We start from the raw sequence: 26,748 nt of genomic DNA, 5'->3' as shown, positions 1-26,748 counted from the left end.
ATTATCTTCATTACTTCCCCATTATGGGTTAATGTTAAATTTCACAAGTACACATTTCAATACCCAATGTTTGGAGATGAGCTTATGGACATACAGCAGCAAACAAATACACGATTCAAATCCCTACCAAATTTTGTAATTTGTGAAGTGTGTGAAAATTTGATTTGTCCTGATTCATGTTTCTTGAGAATATGGCATATAAAAGCTTAAATCTAAAAGTATTCAGCAAAGGCCCTAATTCCACTAGTCCTCATTTAATTCTTGAGTTACGAAAAACACCACCCCCCCCCCCCCAAAAAAAAAAAAAAAAAAAAAAAAAAAAAAAAAATTAATTTAAAAAAAAATGAAATGAAATTTACAAGTGGTATGAACAATTTAGTTGTTAACTGTACATATACGATTTTGGTAATGTCATAAGTTTCTCCCTAAAACTGAGATATTCAATTCAACTCTATGGATCAACAATTTATTAATATCATACCAATATGTGCATAAGCAATACATTTTATACAAATAATAATAATAATGTATTCAAGACAAACTCTCCATGTATGATTTAATCTAAAGCACATCATATCTAGCATTTATTGAGCTGTATTGAATGAAATCAAGTAAATGGTTTATATAATCAATTTTTTCTACACACATCTAATGTACTGACCTTCTAACATGTTCTATACTATTAATGTACGTCAAAATCCTGTATTATCTATAGAGGATCATTCAGGTATGAAGCAATAAACTGCAGTGATTTTTTTTTCTCCAGAAAGCATGAAAGTGATTGGCAACTGCACGCAACAAAGCTCAGATGTGTATTCACTGAGCTCTGTGTTATAAGGTACAGAAATGTGGAGCCTATTTCACAAAACAGAAACAGGACAACCTGAAGATGTTGTAACGAGTGACACACCTGTACACACCTGCACCACCTGCACACTGCACCCTGCACATTGTATATAGTGCACGGAGAACAACCACCATCACTTCACCAACAGCACATCACCAACAGCACGCAACACAGCACAGCCCTCTCCAGGACAGCGTTCACGCTTTTGGGAGAGTAATTCTTCCAGGTTCAAGGTTATGTGATTATAATATTTTAAAACACGCTGCAGTATACCAAAGCATATCTGAATGAGGCCTTGATCCATGTATCAGTAATCCAATGACAACTCAGTAAACCTGTTTGTGTGTATATTACATTTCTATATTTTTATGTTCTAGTCCTGCAGAAAAAGCACCTCTGACCCTCTTTGAGCATTGTTTTTTCTTCTTTTTTTCCATAGAAATAATTCACTTGTGGGGACCAATCTAACTATTTCAAAAAATTCAAACTTATGATATTTTATGACCATGTTTTTCTAAAAAGAGAGAAATAATAAGCTTAAGGGATGTGAAAGTACACATTAGGTTCCATCCTTACTGCTCACACTACCTTGCATAGATGTAATATGAAAATAAATTCATTTTGAGTTGATTCAAGCTCTAACGATTTCCGTCTCTTCATTGGGAGTAGCGCCCTCAGGGTCAGGAGAGGTCTTACCAATGTTGTTATAGAATGGAAACTCACAGCAGAAGAGACACTTGACGGCTGAGGGCAGAACCTGGTAGAGGCGTGGCCAAAACAAGAGTAATGGACTGGTTGATTTCTTGAAGATTACGTAGGAATCAAGTCTGTTCGTGACATAAACAAAACAGAAACAGGAAAAAGATATTATCAATCAATTATCATCAGTTAAAAGCTACAGCATCATAAGAGAGTTTCAGGTTGAAATCCTACCTTTTTTAGCAATGCTTGACACAAGAATATGACACTTATACAGACTCTTATTTATGATCTATTTTTTATTGTGTGCCTCAGAAACAGAAGAAAATAAAATAAAAAATTATAATTACTAAAGAGCGGAGATGACAAGTGAACCAACAATAAAATCATGCATATATCACAACAATTTTGTTTTTCTTGCAACTCTAATATGCAATCATCTTCTTTTGATATAAGGCTAGTCTCATATATAAAAATGTATACCAATGCACTATTTCAGATGTAATAATAACTATTTAAACAGGGTAGTACAGGGTAGGAACATGACGCAATGGGAACTGAATTCTACAAATTAAACAAGAAATTAAATGACATATATTGTGATATGGCATTTCTAAATAGCATCTTTGCATCAAGAACCTTTGCTAATTTCATAAACTCCATGTCTGATCTAAATACTTAGTAGGATGGAACTTTTTGCAATTTGCAAACTTTTGTTGAAAGCCTTGTTTTAGAGTATTAGTACAATTTGCTATTATGTTTGCTTTAATCGAAATAAATATTACATGCAAATCTGTTTCATCTTTTTCACTACCAAAAATTGCATAGGATGGCAATACAAAAATTGTGACTTAGTGAGAGCCATGAGCATTTCCACAAAAAAGAAAGAAAAAAGAGAGACCTATGAAATTTTTTTAAAGTGTTCAAAACTGCCACAAACTTTCTTTTCATGTCTATAGTAGTCATTCCTACCCCCCCCCCCTCCTCCCACAAAAAAAAAGAATTTGGGAGGTTGATACTCACTGTCCATATCTTTCATCAGCACTCTTTTCCAGTAGGGGGATGCCACTCAAGGTTAGTAGAATAAGCGAGATGAATAGAGGGCCTAATACAGCAATCCATTCAACACCAGTTAATACACTACAGCTCATGATGAACATACCCCACCATAGCATGATCTCACCAAAGTAGTTTGGATGCCTAGACCAGCTCCACAAACCTGCAGAAAAGAGAACATTGACACTGTTCATGGCTATTCAATATTTTGTTAACAATGTGTATGTTTTGGGATTTTTTACAGACGTGTATCAATCAGATATGACTATTTACGTCTGGGGACCGACCTTTAAATGTCACCATCTGAAAGACGTGACTCAGTTTCAAACCTGCGTCCTCGGCTGAATCAGTTTGTAACTTCCATTGTTAGCTGGATGTCAGGTACACGTCACAACAACTAGTTAACCACAATACTGTGCCTTTAACTTGTTATGTGCTACACAAATAATCATCCTGTGACACATTGTATTTATCATGGGATGGATATACCAAATACTTGAAGATTATATAACTATTTCAGAGCAAGATCAATCTATACCGGTGTTAAAGATGAAGTTGAGTTCTGGTCATGCGATTTCATTGTGAAAGAAACGGTGTGGAATGGACCAGAAAAGGTTGATCATCTAGCATATAAGAATTTGTGTGTATTGCAAGGTTCTGGAATCATCAAAATGATAAGAAATTTGGCAAAGTCTTGGTAAAGTTACAAACACTGTACACAGAAAGATGTATATGGGACTACACGAACACGTGGCGTAAAAAACCTACCCCCCAAGTTTTACGATGAACATGACATATTTAGAATATGAAGGCATTTAAAGAGCCATGCTTTTCAGGGAACATTTCTTATCTGATGTTCTTCCACACTTGCATAATAAGAATGATAAAGTTCACAAATTATTTTTCACCTCTTCCCAGAACTCAACCTTCTCTTTAAGAGGGTTGTCATGGAGCTAATCAAGACCTGGAATCTGTAATTTTACAAAGCCATTGTGTTGCACAAGCCACTAGCAATCCTACTGACAATTTGGGTCTATATGAATGACCATGCAGAGAGGCAAAGAAAGAGACCAAACTGTTCATTTACAGATTGTGTACATGTACGTACTACAGCCAGTTTCTTTATACATGCAGTTGCAATTAAATGCAAGCTAGTCAACACTTAAGTTTTGACAAAACAATTTTAATGCAATTCTTATATCTGGAGAAAATTGTATTGCAAATGTGAGAAATTTTAGCCTCCAATTGTTTTCTGGCTATCGCTGTGACCTTTGACCATATTACCCCAAATCTTAACCAATTCATCTGATAAGGGTGAAAGTTTGTAGACACAGGTATAAAGATTTAAGGTAAAGACCAGTTTTGGAAACGCCCCCCTTTCAATAAATGAAATGGAAGCTCTTATTACTAATCATGTGAAAGAATATGTTTTGTCTCATACAAGATGATAACAATTTTGCCGGGAAACCGCCTACTAATTGATATATTTAGTAAATTGGTTTATCTATTTGGACGTGATAGATATCACGTGTGCGTAGTCCCATATACGGTACATCTTTCTGTGTACAGTGCTTGCAACCTTACGAAGACTGGGCCAAAATTCTTATGATTTTGATGATTCCAGAACCTTGCAGTGCACACCAATACTTATATGCTAGTTTCTTTCACAATGCAATCGCATGACCATAACTGGTCTTTATCTTTAAAGATAATGCCTCTTACTGAACAAGACATATTGCTATAAGACAGCACCACTCTAAAGGACAGAGGCTTTAGAATTGGACTTCAAGTTTTGGATGCAAGTTATTCATAAAGGAAATTGGGAAAAGGAGGGGGAATGAGAGAAAAACAGATAAGTAAAAACAATATCAGAAGGAATCTTAAGTTTTATTTATCTTCTTGATATGGACCTGGTGAGTGGTGACTATCTTTCAAGATTACATAATATCTACTTCAAAGAGGAAGGAAGTACTTCCTGCAGAGATGAACTTTCAGTATTTCACTCAAACTGTACAATTTTAGTTTAAAATGGTCATTGCTAGGTTTTCACTTCATCCTCTTGACATCAACAGCTTGTTTTCACATTATTTTTCATATAATTATATCAGTGTTTTTGGTACATGTAGACGTCTACTTCATAAGATATCACAGATTTAGTCTGATTTTGGATGGAAAATCTAGCCGAGATGGTACAAGCATGGTGCAAACATATATGAAGACATGGTTGCACTCCTATTGCTTTTCTTGAATATTCAAGGAAACTAATCAAAAGAAATTTTAAGTTGTTGTTCATCTAAACTGCAAAAAAATAAGATCACTAGGGAGGTGACAGTGTCTAGAAGACTTGGGGTGGGGGCAATGAAATTTCAATCTGCAAAGCATGAAGAAACAGATTATCTCTATCATTTAACAAAAGCAAGGAAAGGAATACCTGCTTGACACCATTTCCCTTTGTTGGCTGGGTCGTTGCGGAAATTGAACTTCTGTTGGTCAGCAATGGTCTCGATAATTAGACCAAGACTGAACAGGGCTGTCCCTACGTAGTCCAGGGCCTCAAAAGTAGTTCCCTCGTTGTATTTCTTAGCATTGATGAAGATGAGTGGGAGACTTACAGTGAAGACCCATACAGCCTGTAGCAGGAAGAAAGATCAACCTTACATAAATAATTTAATACAGAGTGATACAAAAAAATGGGGTCTCTTGGATAAAAGAAAAACAGAACTGTCATGTAAATCACACCTCCTGGAAAAAATATCGCACTTGTTGGCAAGCTATACCTAGCTTAGATGTATAAAGACCACATCTAATCTAAGATTTTAGTAATCTGCTCATTGTATTAAGATAATCTGAGCCCTATTAGAGCTTTTATCAATCCAAATACTAAGTGCAAAACACATTTGATATTAACATATGATCTGAAAACTCTGCAATAGTTGATGTATGGGAGACCAAATGCAATGAAAGACCTTATTGGCACATTTGGTTTGAACTTGAATCTACAATGTACATGTATGCATTTCTGATCATTCAAAATCAAATAGATCCATGCACAGCCCTACAATAAAGCTCTGCATTGTGACAGAGTAAAGGTTTCTGACCCACTGTGAGTAGGCCGATAATCTGGTTTACATGAGGGCAAGTCCAAGCTATTTTGATCCCTACGTCATAGACCAGTGAGACCACATCTACGATTTTAGTAATCCGATCATGATATCAAGATAACAGACCTACTAGAGCTTTTATCAAGATTCAAGATTTTTTTTTTTTATTTGATATCAATCTAAAACTCTGCAATACTTGATGATGTATGCAAGACTAAATTATTGGACTTGACCATGATCCTTGATCTCACCTGGAATATCCAGAAACCTGCAAACTTGAGGCAATTCTCTCGTTTGTCATCAAATCGTTTGTCTTCGCCTATCTTGATGATCCTATACAAGAGATATCCTGATAGACGAATCCCCCACAAGCACACCAGAACAGTCGCCACTATCTGACGCACACCATACGTCTGAAAGAGGAAAATGAAAATACAGTGAAACTCTGCAGAAGTCGAGTCCATTTGGAGCACAAAAAAAGTTAGACTTACCAGTATGCAAAATTCAACTTAGGAAGTGTAAATAACATGTTTCTTTTCTTGTTATATTTTTCATTCAACTTTAATAGGGAAAATTTGACTTGTGTGACTTTCAGTTACCGGTATATGCAATTCAACTTTGATAGGAAAAATTTGATTTGTGTGATTTTCAGTTATGCAGAGTTATCCCTATTATTATATAAAATCTGTCTTTCAATAATTAACAATTTCTGTTATTGCCACTTTCTCATAATGGAAAATACTGAAAAAGATGAATGAGAGATTAAAACATTACTTGAGAGAAAATTCGGAGGCAAATTGCAATTATGTAAATAAGTATGTTGGATTAAACGTCAGTGCTTTGGTTTTCAAGTTGTTTGGCAAGAAATGATCTGCACCAACCAGTCCTGTCTACCACTTAATGTTATAACACTCAAACAATTTCCAAGTGGATAATTGACAGACCAAGTGTTTTGAACTGTATCCTGTAACAGCACCAGCTACAACAAAAGTCTGGGGAAGCTTGCAGCACGGTATTCGAAAGCTTACCAAAACATTTAATTTTACTACAGATTATGAAGACAGAACTAATTTTCAAGTTCATGTTTTATGCAAGACTTCAATTAGTTTGAGGAGGAAGACATTGCCTTTAAATTAGCATTTACCTGAGCTAGTAAGAATGAGAGTAATGCTAAGACGACAAAGTTGGTTCCCCCAGCAAAATCTGTGACCTTGTCAAATTTGCATGTTGCTGCTACAATGAAGAAAGATGTCTGCATTGCCACGGTAACAATGGCACATAAGGCTAAGTTGTATTCATCAATGATAAATGGACCACCAGTACTGTTATCTGAATTAGTCTCCATGGTGTATATCTGTTTGCTGGAAAAGAAAATGGAAGAGAGATAATATCAAACAAACTCTACTAGAGAACATCATTCACTGTATAAAATGATGTATCATGCATGTAATGAACTTTAGAAAAGTCCAAATTACACTCTTGAAATGAATGCAACAGATGGAGTGTAGGCCCAGCAAAATATAAATTAAATACCCTGGTAATGAGAAGTTGTTAGTATACAACTATACACTGCCTTGAGAGGTTCTGGTTAAAACTATGCGCAAGAGGTGACTCCAATAGTAGTATTTGCTAAGGGGCGCAGCCCCGAAGCAAATGGTACTTTTGGAGTCACCGAGGCCCATAGTTTAACCAGTACCTCGAATAGAAGGCATGGTATATTTGTTTTATATCCTGCATCACAAATTTATTTATTTAAAAAAAAAAATATAAAAAAAACATTTTTTGGAAGAAAAAAACTTAGAACAAAAAAAATGTCAATTTTGATCTAAAAAGATTTAAAATATTTTGTTTTCATTAAATTAAGATTTAAAAAAAAAATTGATGCAATTAAAAAAAAAAAAAAATCACATTTTTTTTTCAACTCCCAAATAGTTGATCAAAATAGTACTCTCAAATAGTACTTTCTAAAAATAGATCAAATATTTCTGGTCATGTGACAAGTTCTCTACCAATCAAAAGCCAACAAATTTTTGATGCAGGATATAACATGGATTATATTCACTGTAAAGCCCAACCCATTAAATTTGTTTGAGATAGCCTGTGATATCTGAACATGATCCAGCCAACTTTAAAAAAGACGACAGAATTTGGAACCGATTATGAAAGTTAGAATTTGTTAGAACCATGTTAACAGAGTTTTTTCGGCATGAAGACTCAGCTAAGCACGCATAACTTACGCAAGACTCAGCTCAGCACACATAAGTTACGCAAGGCTATTTAAGAGTAACATAGTTTAGGTATAGCTGTAATATATATGTTGTCTTTTAGCCGAAAGGCAAAATAAGATAAGAATTAAGATAGTATTGGGAGGCCAATGCCCGGGCGTAAGGCTTTTACGCCTACGATTTGTGCGCTCGTCGTCCAAGTCACCAGAAGAAAAAAAAAGAACAATTTTAGAAAGAAAAATTTCAGCACTAGACACCAGTGTTGTGCAGTAATGTATGAGAAGTGTAAAAAAAGACATTTCAGTAAAAAAAAAAAAGTCTACGTGAGCAGTCTATACTCCAATTGAGAAGTGTAATGAATGCCATGATTTGAACGAATTCCAGACAACTCGCCACAAAGACAACCCGCCCCAAGACAACCCGCCACAATACCCTGGACATTTCGCCACAATACCCTGGACAACTCGCCACAGGCGAGTTGTCCAGGGTGGGGTGCTTTTCGGACAACTCGCCACACTTTTTTCCCCTCATGATTTCTAGACCTAAAATCCCTCATCTGAGATGAAATTGTAATTTTTCGAGATTTTCGTGCTTTTATAAACACAGTCATTACGAAGAATAAAGAATAAAGCTGATTTCCCTTGCAACAATAATATATTTTTGACAAACCGAAGGCATATACGATCGCCAGATCATTGGGATAACTTCTCTGTATTTAGATCTAGAGGTCTGTAACAGCTGCATTTTTCTGTCTCAGAAATTGTTTAATGGTAGGATACTGGAAGCACTGATGTACTGATGGGGGGGGGGGGCCGGGGTGGTTATTTGACCCAGCAAAATACAATTGAAATCTGGTTTATTTCTATGTGAGTACCCCTCCCCCCTCCGGGGGTATACAGTGAGACCGATAGTGATAAGAAAGACTCTTGGACATCTACAGTATGAAGTTGCACCTGAAAATACTTTGTGCTTTTTGTTAAAGCAAAGAAAAATATACGGACTTAACCCTGTTAATGTTAATAATAATAAGTTATAATAATAATAATAAAATAACGTCGGTTTCTTTTTGACATTTTCATCGATCTTGCAGGAAAAGAGTGTATGCTTTATCATTAAATATGATTACGTATGCATTTCTTGCTCAATATTATGTTAGTATTAGTTGTTATTCTCATGTTTCCTGTCATGACTGTGTTTAAAGAATACATAAAATGACAATTTCATCTAAGATGAGGGATTTTAGATCTAGAAATCATGAGGGGAAAAAAGTGTGGCGAGTTGTCCGAAAAGGCACCCCACCCTGCAGGCAAGTTGTCCAGGGTATTGTGGCGAGATGTCCAGGGTATTGTGGCGAGTTGTCTTGGGGCGGGTTGTCTGGACCCTGATTTGAACGTGTGTGTGTTTTAGTGTATGATATGGTTAGTGAGAGAGAGAGAGAGAGGGAGAGAAATATCTCTGTCAACGTCAGTACACATAGATGCGTGCAGTCCTATTGACTATGTTTGATTCCGTATTGTGTTCGCTGTGACTTGCAGCGAACACAATACGGAATCAAACATAGTGCAAGTTGGATTTATCGATCGTTGACAATGCAGTGTCAGATTGATCTTTACTCATAAGGAAATAGTAATTGGAATACATCTTAAAACCAAGGTAGGCCTATTTATTTATTTCAATCACTTTCTTAATTTACAATGAGTGGTTTTCAAGCTTTCTCTCTATTATGTTTTGACCCTCCATGCCATGGCTAGAATGGCTCGATCGCAGCTTGCATGCAATTACCGTACCTGGCCTACAGTACTGTGTCGATGTGTGTGACTAATTCAAGACTAGCCGGTGATGATGAATGTACTTTCGCGCGAAGTTTTTAACTTGTTGTCCGGGAAATGACCATGATGACACGCCTATTCCCTCGGGCCTGTCTAATTCTCAACGTAATTTTTGGGACCATGAAATTGATTGTTTCAAGGCTCTTACGTACGGCCAGGCGTAGAAGGAAAGGCATAGAAAAGAGCTGGATATCTCCTTTTTTATGGAAATTCTGGAGTAGGCAGATGGGTGAGTTGTCTTAGTGAAAAAAAATGCTTTCTTTTAGTCTTTGTTTTATTTTAAACAAATTCGTAATTAAAAAGTTAGATTTGGGCATTGGCCTCCCTAATAGTATAACAAATAAAATAAAATTGGTCAAGATGATACTACAGTGTAGATCCAGGTCTTTGCTAACTGTAACAAGTATTCATGAGTACTGACTAAATTTCACTAAAATACATGCTACAAAATGGCAAACATTTAAAGGGATCCGGTAACTTTGTCTCAGATTCTGAAAAAAAATTCTGGATTTAGCTCATGATGCAATGATAATTATAAACCTTTAGGTCAGTCAGGAACCCCATGACTTTTACAAGCCGATCGCCTGTCTGATTATCAAGATATTTATGATTGGAATTGCAAATTTTGAAAACCGTTCGCCTGACGGTTTTCATAACACTACAGTCTATTGGGGAAAACGAGTATGGTAAAACCGGTCACTCAAAGATTTTTACTTTTTTGAGGCACTTCTTGATCATTTTGAAGCGCAATTTTTTTAGGGCTTCAGTATTACACCATATCACAGACACTGATAACACGTAGGGCCGTGTATCTCAGATTTAACATTGCTACACGATCCCTTTAAGAAACAAGGGAAACGCTCTCGGCGGTCTCGCCTGCATAACGCAATTCAATATAATAAACCAGAACGTCAATGACATAGCGCTCATCCGCATCTCACAACAACAAATATCGTAAATTTTATGTGGTACACTTTTGAACTGGTCAAAAAATAGAAATTTGATGCCCTGGAAGGGACATAATTTCATTTCATTTGCATAAAGTACCATAAATAATCAATGGAGCAAAATCTCACGATTCTGTGTAGAAATTTATTGTTCCAAAATTAGCTCTAACAGACAAGGCAAAATCGGTCAAGAAATGAGGGAAAAGAAGCAATTTTTGTTAATTTTGGAATAAATTTGCATAAATTACCATAATTAATTAATGGAGAACAATTTCAAAATTCTGTGTAGAAGTTTAGTGTACCAAAGTTAGCTCTACGATATAAAGCAAACCAAATCAAAATCGGTCGAGAAATGAAGAAGAAGCCTTTTTTGTGATTTCGAATAAATTTGCATAAATTAGCAAAGATAATGAATTTCACGATTCTGTGTAGAAATTTTAAATCCCCTCCTAGCCCTATCATATGAAACAATCAGAATCAAAATCGGTTGAAAAATAACGAAGAAGAAGCATTTTGAAAATCTTAATGTTGATGCCACAACAAAGTCTAAGTTTGTTGACCTTAAAATGGCCTTTGACCTTAACTTAGTGACCTGAAATTCTACTCACATGATTGGGGAGACTTGATAACCCTATAGTCCAAGTTTCATTGACTAAGAACTTATATTTTCGAAATTATATCAAAAATTCAAAAACTTAACCTTAGGTTAAGTTTTCGATGATGATGCTACAACATAGTCCAAGTCTGTTGACCTGAAATGACCTTTGACCTTGACTTTGTGATTTGAAATTCAACTCACAGGATTGGGGATACTTGATTACCCTATGGTCAAAGTTTCATTGACTAAGAACTTATACTTTAAAAATTATATCAAAAATTCAAAAACTTAACCTTAGGTTAAGTTTTTGATGTTGACGCCGTCGCCGCCGCCGTCACCGGAAAAGCGGCGCCTATGTCTCGCTTTTTGCTACGCAGGCGAGACAAAAATGGGCCTGCCGTAGTGCCGTTAATTTGTGGTAATGAATATGTGTATTTTTATGATACTGGAGAGATTTCACCATGGATATTTCAGATCCAAGTATAAAAATAAAAGAGTATTCTATGATGATAATTTTGTCCATGTCTTAATGCAGATATGTAGTGGAGATAACTTAAATAACGTTGTGTTTCAAAACCCCTGGTTTAAATTTTTATGTAAGGTGAAACCCATTTTTTTGCCCTATTTAGAACACCAAAACGTGACATGAAAAAACCTAGTTCCTGGTAATGGGTATTCTCTAAATTTGTATGACTATTTGATGTTCAATTATTGTCTGGTAGTAAGTGCTGAATCTATTTATGCTCATGTCATTAAAAATCTTAGGTTGCGTGGCAAAGTTTTTTCATAATCACAATATTTCACATCTTGTAACAGTTGTTATGCATGGTGTCCACCATGAAACACGCGTTCCATTTGGTGCTTCTGCATGATGAATGCACATTATATGAACAACTTTGACAATTCCCAGTTTATTTCTTGGAAGAACTCCATGGATCAAATCAATTAAAAAAAGATGAAGCTTGAAATGTAATAGTTAAAAAAACAGCGCATGTTTGAAATTCTAAAAATTCTTTGGTGTCCACTCATAACACGCGTTATATGAAAAATACAAAATACAATTTTGTTAAGAAAACTTCATTTATAATCTTTCTAATCTTTCACAAGAAAGGCTTTCCACATTGTGTATATAAAATTCATTGAATTGTTCAATTTTGATTCAAATAGATATTTTTAAAAAAATTATGAACCTTTGGTGTCCACCCTAGAGGACTGGGTGATGAATGTTATATGGCATTGTGTATTCTCACGAAAAATGAAAACAATTAAAAGTTAATTGTTCTAAAGTTATTTTCTTCTTCAAGGAGAACATACAGTATCACTATCAATCAATAATAATAATTATGTAAGTAAGAATATTTATTCTTAAAGTTTGTGTAACGGTTGTTATGGTGGACACCAAGGTTTTTGATTAAACTGACCATGGAAGTGCATGTGTCATTCATATTTTTATAACAGTTAGCAACTATTCAAGTTGGTAATTATGTCTCACTTCACAGCAAATACACAATTAATAACATTCTCTAAAAATGAAACATATTTAGGCAGATTTTAGAGGGTTTCATTTTTAAGCATTCATGTCACACTTTCATTACCCAGTATTGTAAAAGTACACATACGACTTCTTTCCAAATGTTTTGTCATTTCACGGCACCTCACGCGCACGCCACTAATCACGGGGCCGCTGAGCTGCGGTGGACATACTTACAAAAATATGCTGGCAACAAGGCGACATCTTCTTCAGCTGGTCTGTGACAATATCGTTCAATACCGTTTCTAAAATTAGCAATAGTTGTAGTTCTTTTTTAACGTCTCTTATCGGCGTCTTTCAATGTAGCTTTCTCTAGCTCATCAGATTCTCAGTATGATATTTGAAAGAAAATGCTTTCTTTTAATCTTTGTTTTATTTTAAACAAATTCGTAATTAAAAAGTTAGATTTGGGCATTGGCCTCCCTAATAGTATAACAAAGAAAATAAAATTGGTCTAGATAATATATGGTTTAGGTCTTTGCTAACTGTGACAAGTATTCATGAGTAGATCTACTGACTAAATTTCACTAAAATACATGCTACAAAATGGCAAACATTTAAGAAAAAATGGGCCTGCCGTAGTGCCGTTAATTTGTGGTAATGAATATCCGTTAATTTGTGGTAATGAATATCCGTTAATTTGTGGTAATGAATATCCGTTAATTTGTGGTAATGAATATCGAACATTCAGTGCATGCAGTGACTGCACTTAAGACTTCTTTCCAAATGTTTTGTCATTTCACGGCACCTCACCCGCACGCCACTAATCACGGGACCGCTGAGCTGCGGTGGGCGTACTTACAAAAATACGCTGGCAACAAGGGCCAGGCGACATCTTCTTCAGCTGGTCTGTGACAATATCGTTCAATACCGTTTCTAAACTTACCAATAGTTGTAGTTCTTTTTAACGTCTCTTATCGGCGTCTTTCAATGTAGCTTTCTCTAGCTCATCAGATTCTCAGTATGATATTTGTGGACTGGTTCGTACGTGGCCACTCATGGATATGTGTGATGTTTGTGCGGTCCGCAGCGCAATTATGTAATAATGCAAATTGTTGTTTCGTAACAATCGAACTGACTGACCTGCTTCGAGTACGTTTCCGTACCACCATGCATGCAACGTGCTTTTGTTTACATATCGTCGTAGTCTTTTAGTGCCAGTCTCTTTATCAGGGAACGTGTATAAAGTATTATGAAGTTGAGTTCTGGTCATGCGATTGCATTGTGAAAGAAACGTTGTGGAATCGACCAGGAAAGGTTGATCATCTAGCATATAAGAATTTGTGTGTATTGCAAGGCTCTGGAATCATCAAAATGATAAGAAATTTGCCAAGTCTTGGTAAAGTTACAAACACTGTACACAGAAAGATGTATGTGGGATTACACGAACACGTGGCGTAAAAATCCCACCCCCGAGTTTTACGATGTTACATGACATATTTAGAATATGAAGGCATTTGAAGAGCCATGATTTTCAGGGAACATGTCTTATCTGATGTTCTTCCACACTTGCATAATAAGAATGATAACACTCACAAATTATTTTTCATCTCTTCCCAGAACTCAACTTTCTCTTTAACTCAAAATACTCCTGGGACCAGTGCTTTGCTAATCGCCCAAAATAGCATTATGATGTATTTAAAACACATGATTTAACTTTCATAACAATTTAATTATGTGATATAACTTTCAAATACTGAATTTCAGTTTATCCCACATCCTTATACATGTAGGCCTACATGTACATTGCATGTAGACTTAATTATGCATTAAAACAAAAACGAAAATATTATGAAATATGGATAGACCTATCAAAAGATTATTGAATCGAATTCTGAAAGTGCATCTCCATCAACAAAGATTAAGAAGAAGAAAACAAAAATCCTCACTAGATCTCAGATAACCTTTTCATATCACGTACCGGACAGAATATGCCTACCCCTACTCTCCGCCACTACTCTCGCCCCTGCCCCCCCCCCCTCTCTCTCTCTCTCTCTCCCTCTCCTCTCTCTCTCTCTCTCTCTCTCTCTCTCTCTCTCGATGTGGATCTCGATCTCTCCCTCTCTCCCCGGACCTCTCGTTCTAACCCCACCTTGGATCTTGGATCTTGGATTATTTTCCTCCTAAATACTCAGAAGAAGAGTTTTGACTGGAGGTGGGGGAGGGTGGACGATTACATTTTGGAAAAAAGTTCTTTAGTAACTGCATTTTTAAATGAGAGCGGGGAGGTTTGGTCGATGGTTGCTTGTTGTAGGTTGTTCCATGTCTTTACAGTCCTTGGGAAATATGAGTTGGCATAGACGTCCGAGTTGGTGTGGCGAATTTCAAATTGGTTGGAGTGTCCTCGTCTACGTCTGTCTGGCTTAGGGTTGGTGTGAGATTGGTAGTCGATGTCGAGTTGTCCCTTGATCATTTGGAAGAGGCAGGTAAGACGGTGTGCTTCCCTTCTGTCCTTAAGAGATCCCCAGTTGAGTTGGTTGAGTAGCTTGGTAACGCTGGTGTCCCATCCATAATTATTGGTGACAAAACGTGCAGCCTGACGTTGAACTTTCTCGACACCCTGCTGATATTTACCCACTCTCGAGCAAATTCTTCTCAAATTCAGTTTCGTTTCATGGGTAGGCATATCTATATTTCTTGTTTGTTGTATTTTTTTAAATTTAATATTTTGTTAGTGTGTGTTCATATTTTAGGCAGTTCCACGATTCCCTGCATTTTGTGAAATAAACTTTAGAATCCTGAATATAATCAAACAAATACGTGTATATGAAAAGCTTTGTTTTATATGGCGTTAATCCTGTTAATGTTGGTAATTTCAGGATACTAAGCAATTTTGAAAATAAAATATCTTTAGAATTTATTCATTTAATCAATTTCTAAGAAGATCTTTTACTCCTGTAGAGCTGTGTATGGTTTCAATGTTCGTATCGAACACGCTTTGCTTTAAAAGTATTAAATGATATACAGAGTGAGTCAAAAAAATGTCCCACTTTTTAAAAGTTGTATTTTTTGAAGTATGAATATTTAATCATGGGTTTCATGATATATCTTGATAGAGTTATCCTCCCAGTAAATTTAGGTACCATTTTCATCTGAATCTTTGCATGCATGACTGAACATCAGACAATCTTTACAAGACTGCCAGATCTCACTTGCGCCAAGTTGCTGGGTGAGGAATAAAACAGTGCATTGAACAAAAACAGTAAGACAGACACACATACAAAATATTTAAAAAAACACACACACGCGCGCGCACACACGCACGCACACGCACACATACACACACAACACACACGCACATGCACGCATACACACACACAACACACTGATTGGGGCTTTAGATGAAACAGAATCTGTATGAACGATTAAAAAGCTTTATTTTCAGTTTCCTATTCAATTCCCAAGACAGCTGCTTTTGTAATGGCTAATGACCAAGGTACCAATTTAGATATTCTTCTTCTCTGTGAGGTTGATGGCCACTTGTTTTTCCCCAGGCATTCTGTTAAGAGGAATCACATTAAGTATCAAATTAATGAACACTTTCGAACATCTCGACGACTTAATTACTCATAACAATAATTGATCAAAATTAATGTCGTATACTTTGGTAACTATACAATATTAAGGTAATAAAAGCATTATAAGATCGAATGCGTTTGTAAGTTTTTAAACTTTTTGAAGCGCTAATGAAATAAATTGGAAATATGACCTAATTCATTGCTATTAACTTTTGTTAGTTTCATTTGCTTTTTGATGAAATATCTTAATATTATTGTCAATGCATTACAAAAAAATTTTATTGGACTTAAAAAGTTAAATCTATTAGACTTAAATTATAAGTATTTTTAGGGACTTAAAATTCTTATGATAGTCTTGTTTTAAATCTAAAAGTTTTGTCCCGGGTTCAAAACTCTCTCGGACCTCAAAATAAGTCTTAGAAATTAGGAGAGATATGTTTAAAGTTTATATCAAATTGACCATAGTTCTTTTGATAGTTTTAAACCTGATTCCATGCTTGAAAAGTGAAATAGCAACGTTTGAAAACAAACAAGTAATGTACATGAAAGCTTTCGACAATTCTTTCTATAGTTAATCGGATTAGCAATCAAGACATTAAATGTTGTGTTTAGCGTTGTACGAATGCTAAATTTTAGATTGTATGTTCCATTGACACCAATATAATGCTCATATTTGAACAAATATATGCGTAATTATAGAAATAGTATCATTAAAAAAAAAAAAATCAAATTAACGCTTTTCTATTTTGCAGGACGCAAAGCACGCATGTTATTATTCTGTTCAGCAATAAAATGCCCCTTTCGTCATGTATATGTATATTAATCTTTACTAACTTGAATAAAAAGTGTTAAATCTGACATACACGGAAATATACAAATACATTCTCTCTGTCTCTCTCTGTCTGTCTCTCTCTCTCTCTCTCTCTCTCTGTCTATCTATTTCATTCTTTCGATTTCACTAAATGCAATACGAAACCAATTCTAAGTACGATGCCTACATGCATTGCGTTGGTTGAGCTTTATTGTGTATCTTACATTTGATATTCAAACAGTATGGTTTGTAGTTGTCTCATCACTATACATATATTGATCATCTTTATACAGTCATACTGTACTTCATTCTACTTCGGATTCAAATTAATTACAATAAAGATGTGACACAAAATCCGGAGTCCTCTGTGTGGTTATGAATATTACTGCTTAACCACACATTAGGAAAGGTGTAACAAAAGAAATAACATTTTACAAATGTAACATAAGCTTACCAAAGATAAAAGAAACATGCATATTATAGTATATAAATACTGCATTTCTCCTACTTATAACCGATAATATCATACCATTATACGATAGTACCCCCAATCTTCTTCATCAAATCATTACAAAATCAATATCTTCATTCAAAATAAGTTTCCTATTACACACATAGTATAATAGCATAATAGCAATATTAGAGGGGGAAAATATTTATTGAGTGCATAACTCGAAGAAAGATATATGTATATATTATTGAGTAGGCCTATATTAATATACAGGAACCAAACGTTTATCTTTAGTAAATATTTATAAACAGAGTACAGTGAATACATAATATTTAGGTGAGTGAAATTCATAAATTCCATTATATTTAAAGAATTTACTAAACAAGTAACTTAGACATGGACAGTACCGGTATTTACATGTAACTTTTGAGTATTTGCAGTTAAGCTGCATGCGGAGAAACATATTTTAAAACTACAATAACAATATGACTTCTGATCGGCATACGTTTAAGAGCCCCATATAAAAAATTATAATTTCCATGAAATACTTTTGATAAGTTTTTACTATTGGAGACAAAATATGACATACAGTCGAAATGTATTTGGGAGGATAGCACACAAACACATAGCCGTAAATATTGATATACATGTATTATCCGTCATGCCAGTAATAATACTTATACATGAATCATAACTATACAAACACAATTTCATCTCCATAAAAAAAAATTTTATCATGCCATAATTACATGTTGTGGTAAGCCGGTTAAATATTAATGAAATAGTACAGTCTTGGTGACTCTGCTACCGCTTCCTGTGTTCCCCGAATTTAACCAGCACTGGTACGTCAACATAAGACGTACAACTATATTTTTATAAAGGATCGATATTAATCACAATTGTTTAAATTAGAGATACAAGACTGCAAACTTTCGATTGATTGGAGGACTTGCGAATGACTTGGATCAATCGCAACTCTATATAAGACGGGGCCCTGGACATACAGTATATGCACGTGAACATAACATGTCATATGTCTTGTTTGTTGTTGTTGTTATTATTCAGAAATTAAATCTAAAGAACACTTCTCATGTGTATACCATGGCATTTGATTTGATGATTCTCATGATCTCAATCTGCAACTATCTTTATATGTTCACCATACGGCTCAGCAAGTGAACCAATTCCTGCGTGGTCTTAATACTTAAGCAGAGAAGATCTGTTTAAGAATCTTCCTTCATACCTCTAAAAATAAAAATGCTCATCTTTGATCAATATCAAAGACCTTTCCTTCAATCTTGATTAAACTTCTCCCTCGGGAAGACATTATAGTCGATTTAAAAAGAGATTTCTAACTTATTTTAAATCCATGATAGCCATACAAACTTCTATGATATAAGTGAATATAAGCAAATACATTTAGATTTAAAAAGAATGTGCTACAAACAATGCACATTTAAAAACTGTGTGTTAATGTTTAATTTATTGGTCTTACATATCCTTTCTGAATGTCTTGATATGTTCCATAAGCTATCATAGCTGCGTGCAACCCATACAATGATATGATAGGTTCTACAGATCCACCAATCACCTTTCCGATAGAACCATAGTATAGTTCCAGCTCGATCCATGAGCTAACATTAAATAAACCTATCAGCCAGTTACATGCATTTGCAACAAAGGTATACATGAGGCAAATTAAAACCCATTTGACTTCTGCATCACTTGTGAATTTCCTGCGTTGGATTATGAGTAGGAAAGATGTCATTGTCCAAACAATGTAAAATTGGGAAACAGCGTATACTATAGAGAAAGCAGCAAGAGCAATCTCATCTTGAGGCATAGTAGCAAAGCGCATTAAGATACCCATAGCCGCCACCAAACGAAAAATATTGAGCATAAATATTCCACCACCGCTCAATAATAGAACAATGTCATGACTCTGTACGAGACCACTTGACACTGTGATTGGATTTTTAAGGAGAATTGTTTTAGAACGACCCGATAGGAAGATTTGAAAGTGATAGAGACCTATGAACGGGATGTAAAAAGCCATCCTAAGGACCCATTCTATGTATATCCTTGTGCTTTTAGAGTTTGGCCAGTCACCATACGATACATACACATGGAATGTAAAATATATCACACTAAAAAAAGTGACCAGAATTAGAATAGAACGTAGATAAGGGAAACGTAGGTGACTTGTGGTAGTATGTTGTAACAAATACTGCTCATTGTCCCAACCTGTTCTCCAAACTCTAAGTTTTATTTTCAAGTAACCATTTCTCAAGGCCTTTAAGATTCTTTTGTTGAGTGGTCTTCTGTTGATTGTGTCGAAGTAATCGAACTCAGGAGGACTACTCGCGGTATCCAAGAAACATTGAGGAACCATAGACAACCATATATTCCACAATATACCAACTGCAATAATGGTTATCTCAGTATATACTGATCCCATCATGCCATCTAGATCAATGAGAAATTGTTTTAAAGACCTTCTCACGTCACATGAATCTTTTAAAGGATCGTAAACTGTTGCTATGTCAGCGCTGATGGGATATCCTATTTTGAGGGCTGCAATAGCAATCGATAGAGCGAGGTATATGCTAAAACTTATCGAAAACTTTGCCTTGACAATTATGACAGCATCGTAGTAGATATGAAAGAAGAACAAAGACATTATAAATGCGGTTATACTTAATAAATCATATACAGCTTGTGCTACCAGTGTAATCTTTGTGGATATTGATTGCCCAGAGTTTGTAAGACACATCAAGATGCCGACGATTTGCATGGGTGATTCAAATAGTATGACACTTCCAAAAATAGTGAAAATGAGTAAAAGAGATTTATGAGGTGGCTTATAGAAAAAACGTTTCCGATCCCTTGAAATCGTTTCGTTGTTCTGTTCATGGGAAGTTGGTACAGTCATGTGTGAATTTTTGAGGCGTTCAGCTGACGTTGCTGGTGAGTTATTCACATGATTCACTGTCACAGACAATTTCAAGCTTTCGAGATTGGTTGGGAATGACCATCGGCGGAAAATAGATCGCTGCTGAAACTGCACCCTTTCATCGTCTTTTGAAACAGAAGATGGAGTATCAACACTTTCTAGGCCCACGACTTGAGCACAATGTCGACATTGCATCGGCCAAAATACTTCCTGGCGTCGATGAAAGTTAGCCCTGTTCTTTATCAACCATCCAACAAAAACAGTGAGTAAGAGGTTAGCAGTGCTTAGAGTCATCCTGATGAATGCATATGTTAGGTCTCCGTGCTTACCGCAGTCCTCATTATGACAGGATGATGGCAGAGCCTGTAGTACAGCACAACACAACCCAGCACAAGCGAGGAAACAAAGTAAAACCATACTATTGTAATATGTCTTTGGAATCACATCTGGTTCTCTTCTATCCATTGTTTTTTTAATTGTAAATGACGGATTTCTAGATAAGAGAAATGACTTTCAACTCAATCTAGGTGGCAGAGCGATGCACAGTTCCACGTTGAGCATGTCTTAATGAAATGCAAACAGAATCTGTATGAACGATTCAAAATGTTTTCTTTTCAGTTCCTCATTCAATTCCCAAATACCAAGTACCGCAGGCAACTGCATTTTTAGAGGCTTACGTCCAAGGTACCAGTTTAGATATTCTTTTTCTTCCTGAGATTGATGACCACTTGGCATGTTTTACCCAGGCATTCTTTAAGAAGAATCACATTAAGTATCAAATTAATAAAACACTTTCGAACATCTTGACGAATTAATTGCTCATAACAATAATTGATCAAAATTAATGTCCGATTTCCTTTGGTAACTATACAAAATATTAAGGTAATAAAAGCATTAATAAATCGAATGCGCTATTAACTTTGTTTCAGTGCGTAATATAATAGATTGGAAATGTGGCTTAATTTCTTGGTTTGAATTTCGCATCGGTTTTATTTCCTCTTTGGGGACATATCTCATATTATAGTCAATGCATAAAATCTATGTTTCTTTTCTTCAGTCCCTTTTTGTGTCCCTCATGAGGTGTCATTAAAACACATCGCTTTTATGTCACATGGTCCCTCTAATGCTCATGCTTTTATTTCTAATTATTACAAGTTATACAAAATGGTTCAAGAAAGTAGCCAATGAGGAGCGTCGATATGAATCACGTTTGAGTGCATTAACTTTTACCATATGCACAGTAAGTGCATTTTGGTGATAACAGCCGTGCAAAAAAGGTGCAACGACCCATTTCATGAAACAAATAATACACAGGATTTTGTTCGTGAAGTTGTGGCGATGCGGCGCCTGAGGGCACAACACGTGCAATACAATGCACGAGGCGCAGCCGAGTGCATGTTGTGCCATAACGCACTCACACCTGTGTATTATTTGTATAATATTATGTCATGTACAACTTAAACTAATAAATAATATGAACCTGTAAGGATATAATCCAATTAGGGTGTATTATATCATACTGTCTGAATAAGATCTTTTTTCTCCTAACTAAACACACACCCCTCCCCCGAATCTTCTTGTTTAGCATATTGTTTATATCTTATTCCTAGTGTTATTTATCATGGCATATTGTATGAGTTGTAATGATTAACTAACAGTCCTTTCCAACTTTTGCTTATAATTATGACGACCCCGTTCAAGTATCGAGTTTCAATGTTGTTACGAACCTGAATACTGTGAATATTCATGGCACTAAGGACTAACTAATCTGAAAATCGATCAATTAATCCTTATTACTGACGTTTATGACTTAAAGGCGTAGGTCCTCTATTTGATAAGCATAGTAGCATACACATGCTTTAGCAGTTACGCAAAACACACATTGTCCAATTATTGTTAAATAAAATCTGAGAATGTATACTATTATCTAGATCTATTATTTTTAAATTATTTTTAAAATAATTCCACAAATTTGGGTAAAACAAAAATGTTCCAACTTTATGAGCGACAGTGTAGTAGTAGTAGTAGTTGTAGTAGTAGTATTGGTAGTAGTAGTAGTAATAATATCATTATTTTTTAGTAGTAGTAGTAGTAGTATATTATTAATAGTAGTTGTGGTGGCAGTAAAAGTAGTAGTGAGAGTAGTAGTAGTAGAAGTAGTAGTAGTAGTAGTAGTAATAGTAATATCATCATTTTTTAGTAGTAGTAGCATTTCAGTAAAAGTAATTGTGGTGGCAGTAATAGTAGAAGTGGTAGTAGTATCAGTTGTAGTAATAGTAGTAGTAAAATCATTATTTTTTAGTAGTTGTGGTGGCAGTAAAAGTAGTAGTGGTAGTTGCTGTTGTTGTTGTAGCAGCAGCAATAGTAGTAGTACATGTATACTGAAGAAAGATAAGATCAGTCAGAGGGCAAACAAAAAGATGAAAATGTAGACACGGCCTATACGTGTAAGTTCTTTCGTTGTTGTTTTTGTTTGAAGTAAAAAAACTAATTTGACTAAAACTAGAATGGCGAGACTTTATCTATCTCTTGTGTACCGGACAAAACCAATTGAGAATTTGAACATCCAGTCATTATATCGCAGGCAATTCATGCACATTTCATAAAATGCATGTACACTACGGTCCGAATTCTCAAAGGAGGTTTGTCGACAAACCTTGGTTTTCGTGCGTCATATGACGCGTTTCGACGCGTTTTTATAAACCAGGTTTGTAAAAAAAACGCAAGAAAACGCGTCATATGACGTACGAAAACCAAGGTTTGTCGACAAACCTCCTTTGTGAATTTGGGGCCAAGTGTCTACGATTCTTTACGGTACCATATCACAGTTCCTTAATATTTTTTTGTTAATCAAAAATAATACTAATGATGATATTTGATATTTATATAGAACACATAGCCACTGCACAAGTTGCTCAAGGAGCTCCAATATTACCCCAGCTCTTTTAGGCAACCGTTAACGGTGCTAAAAAAACTCAAGTACCACCAGTACCCACTTAACACCTGGTGGAGAGCGGCAAATGTAGATTAATGTTGTGCCAAAGGACATAAATGCTGCGGCGGAAATCGAGCCGCAAACCATGTGTTCCACAATATGACGACATATCCAGAGCACATAGCCACTACCCAAGTTGCTCAAGGAGCTCCAATGACAAAAAATAAAAGAATCATATCTTTAACGTTGTATATACAACATATTGTATAAGATCAAAGAGAGAGAGAGAGAGTTGAAATGATGCAAAGTCGACGACAATGTAAGTAATCTCTGTTTCCTGGTTTAGTTGATTTGTGACAGTCATTAATCAAGTATAAAAAGGAGTGGTTTCGAAAGGCATCTTACCTTCAATTACTAATATGCAACCAGTATTCATTGAGATCGCCTGCAGTATACATGTATATACATCTGTTACAGCCTTAAAAGCCGTTTTAATCTGATGTACATGTTGATTTTTCTTTCTCACAAATCTGATTTCCAGGGCATTGCAATAGCCATTGTTCATAAATGATACAAAATGGAGCGAGCTTCAAATAAAGCAGAAATCATTCCCAATGTGCAATACAGTAGTATGCTGCTAGTGACTATTCTGGCAAGTATTGGATTTTGTTGTGCTATTTTGAATGCACTACCACTAAACCCTGATACAGGGTGGGATAATGAAGGCCGAAACTTTACCAATGCAATCATGCGACTGTGTCTTAGTTGCCTCTTCTTCTATCTCATTGTTTGTGTCGTGTGGACTATCAAGAACCGAGAGACACTTCATCGTCGTCAACTAGTTTTCTGGCCGATGCGATGTCGACATTGTGCTAGGGCTGTTGGCCTCATATCCCAGCAGTCTCGTGGTCAAAGTACTGATGGTCCAAGAGAGACATCCCAAAGGTATATGACTCGTCGACGGTCACTACCAATACTCCCTTCAACATGTTCCATAGGTAACACATCTCTCGAATCAACTGAATCAATTGTGTCTAATCATGAACAAATAGCACAAACTGTAAATGATATATCCAGTGATACCCAAACAGTCAGCGGAAATTTAGAAGCGCTGGCACAGATGGAGTCGTTTCATTCCGCAACATCAGATATGCAGGTGGAGAATACATGTTTGCTGAAGTCCGTCGGAAGCAAAAGACCTCATAAATCACTTTTGATACTTTATAACGTGTTTGGAACTATCGCACTACTTACTCTTCCATTAGAAATAATTGGTGTCATCATGTGCCTCACAGAAACTCATGCTTCAGAAGCACCAATGAAAGTCAATTTTAACTTGATATGCAAGGGAGTGTTTGATCTCCTGGTGTCCATTGGTTTAGCTTGCAATCTGGCCTTCTTCAATACATTTTACGATGCAGTGTTCCTTCAAACTGGTATCTTCCCTACATTTATTGGTGCATACGTAGCCTCAGGTCTGGGCATGTTGGCTATCAAGGCAAGTTATCCTCTAGGTGTTGTTGTAGAACCTTCTCACGATCCTATTCTATATTCCTGTGAACTGCCGAAAAAGTTTGCCCAAGTTATAAATAACCATGCGTTAAGAATAACACCCCTGTACACAGAGATTGGTCTGATTGGAGTAAGCATCCTGTGGAAGATATGGGTATCTATACTTCCACAATCATGCCTAAAAGTTACAAGCAGCGATGAAGTAGACTTCGAACATTTTCAGCGACCATGCAGAACATCCATCAGCACATACATCAATAATCCGTTACAGAGCTTTGAAAAACTAATTACAAGGAGGAGGAGATACTTTAGTGTCTGTCACATTGTTCTTTTTTCACTCATATTAATCGCAATTTTTTTTTCATTCGATTTTTTTGTTGTATCCCGTAAGAGTTTTAATTTGTCCAAAATAACAAGGACATACATATTATGGTGTTGTAACATGATAGGTTACCTACCATTCATCGCTCTTTACCGCTATCAACTATTTCTAAGCGGTAATTTAGGCACCTTTCGGTTAAAGGATTACATCTCTTCCCAGCATGGGCTAGTAGAAAGCCATGATGTCATACTTATGATTGGTTGCAGTGGAATGTTTATGACAAATGTGTTTCGATTGGTTGCCAGTGCTGGAATCCTCTTAGGCCATGATCCTCTACCCACAGACGTACTATCTCTCGCATGCTTTGGCCTTATCTACTACGTTTCACAGATATACGTAGTCAGTTCTACGACTTCATTTCTGCTTATCATCCAACGTAAGAAAACATTCAGCGAAGCCGAGTTGAAATTCGTACGGATTTGTTTGATGTATATCATATGTTGGAACGCAACAGACTGGCTGTCATCCGTAGTTTATGTTAGTGATTGGAAGGAATTGACACTGTACTACGGACCTGTGGTGGGGACAATGATAGGGCGATTCATGCAGCCCGTGGTATGGCTGTATTACCTACATACAGCTCTACTGGCCTACGAAACTTACAGAGATATCAATGAAAATTGAAGGGGCTTTCGTACGAACAGTGAACCTGTAGTCTTCCTTAAATCAGTTCCTACAGGTATTGCTTCCCTTATTTTGACTTTTATCGTAATCTTGTTAAAGGAAGCATTTTATAAATTCGTTCGGATGATCGAGGAGCCATACGCTAACATCTGAATATCAAATAATATATTAGCTGCGTATGCGAAACATTATTTGGTAGGATTTTGATTATGGTATTTAATTCATATAGCATAACCAAGTGCATGGAATACTCACTAGGTACTAATACATGTCACATAATTTGTATCTAAAGTGAAGGCTGAGCTCTGGGGAGAGGTGACAAACAAGTTGTGAGCGTTTGCATTGTTAATTATGCAAGTGTGGAAGAACATCGGAGAAAAAAAGTTTCCTGAAAAGCATGGCTCTTCAAATGCCTTCATATTCTAATAATTGCATGTAGCAGATTGCATGTAAGACTAAGGATCACGTGTTTATGCCACATGTTAATGTAGTCCCATAGACATATATGCATAGCCTTGCAATACACATCAATACTTATATGCTACATGATAAACTTTTCCCGATCGATTCCACACCATTTTTTCACAATGCAATCGCATGACCAGAACTCAACTTCATCTTTAAGCCTATATATCATCTAATTTGAAATATATACTTTGTGTAGTTATGAGATAAAGATACTGCAAAAAATTGAGACGAAACGGAAATGGTATGAGAAAGTCATGGCAT

At 35.9% G+C, this 26,748-nt stretch overlaps 1 protein-coding gene across 2 annotated transcripts; it reads right to left on the bottom strand.

Moving 5' to 3' along the window:
• Positions 1 to 758: 758 nt before the first annotated feature.
• Positions 759 to 13,909, bottom strand: LOC593274. Of its 2 annotated transcripts, none has more exons than XM_030975697.1 (6): positions 13,720 to 13,909; positions 6,848 to 7,064; positions 5,955 to 6,116; positions 5,034 to 5,232; positions 2,570 to 2,765; positions 759 to 1,674 (listed from the first exon to the last, which is right to left on the bottom strand). In XM_030975697.1, the coding sequence occupies exons 2-6, from the start codon at positions 7,046 to 7,048 to the stop codon at positions 1,479 to 1,481; spliced, it is 954 nt and encodes a 317-aa protein (XP_030831557.1). In that variant the 5' UTR covers positions 7,049 to 7,064; positions 13,720 to 13,909; the 3' UTR covers positions 759 to 1,478. The 2 variants fall into 2 exon arrangements, with proteins under 2 accessions (XP_030831557.1, XP_030831558.1); XM_030975698.1 differs by lacking the exon at positions 13,720 to 13,909 and adding an exon at positions 13,090 to 13,173 and having other exon boundaries at positions 6,848 to 7,065.
• Positions 13,910 to 26,748: the final 12,839 nt, after the last annotated feature.

This window comes from Strongylocentrotus purpuratus, unplaced genomic scaffold (assembly GCF_000002235.5).
Source record: "Strongylocentrotus purpuratus isolate Spur 01 unplaced genomic scaffold, Spur_5.0 spur5_scaffold_8, whole genome shotgun sequence".
Classification (NCBI taxonomy): Eukaryota; Metazoa; Echinodermata; class Echinoidea; order Camarodonta; family Strongylocentrotidae; genus Strongylocentrotus; species Strongylocentrotus purpuratus.
The sequence above is the reverse complement of the archived record's forward strand: the minus strand, read 5'-3'. Positions and strand labels throughout refer to the sequence as shown.

Bases quoted from the DNA above. Each gene is read 5' to 3' on its own strand.
- LOC593274 (XM_030975697.1), bottom strand. From the start codon at position 7,048: ATGGAGACTAATTCAGATAACAGTACTGGTGGTCCATTTATCATTGAT. The intron at 2,766-5,033 runs GTATTCCTTTCC...TCTTTTCTGCAG, and splicing joins AGGGAAATGGTGTCAAGCAG to GTTTGTGGAGCTGGTCTAGG. The intron at 1,675-2,569 runs GTGAGTATCAAC...TGTCACGAACAG, and splicing joins GCTGATGAAAGATATGGACA to ACTTGATTCCTACGTAATCT.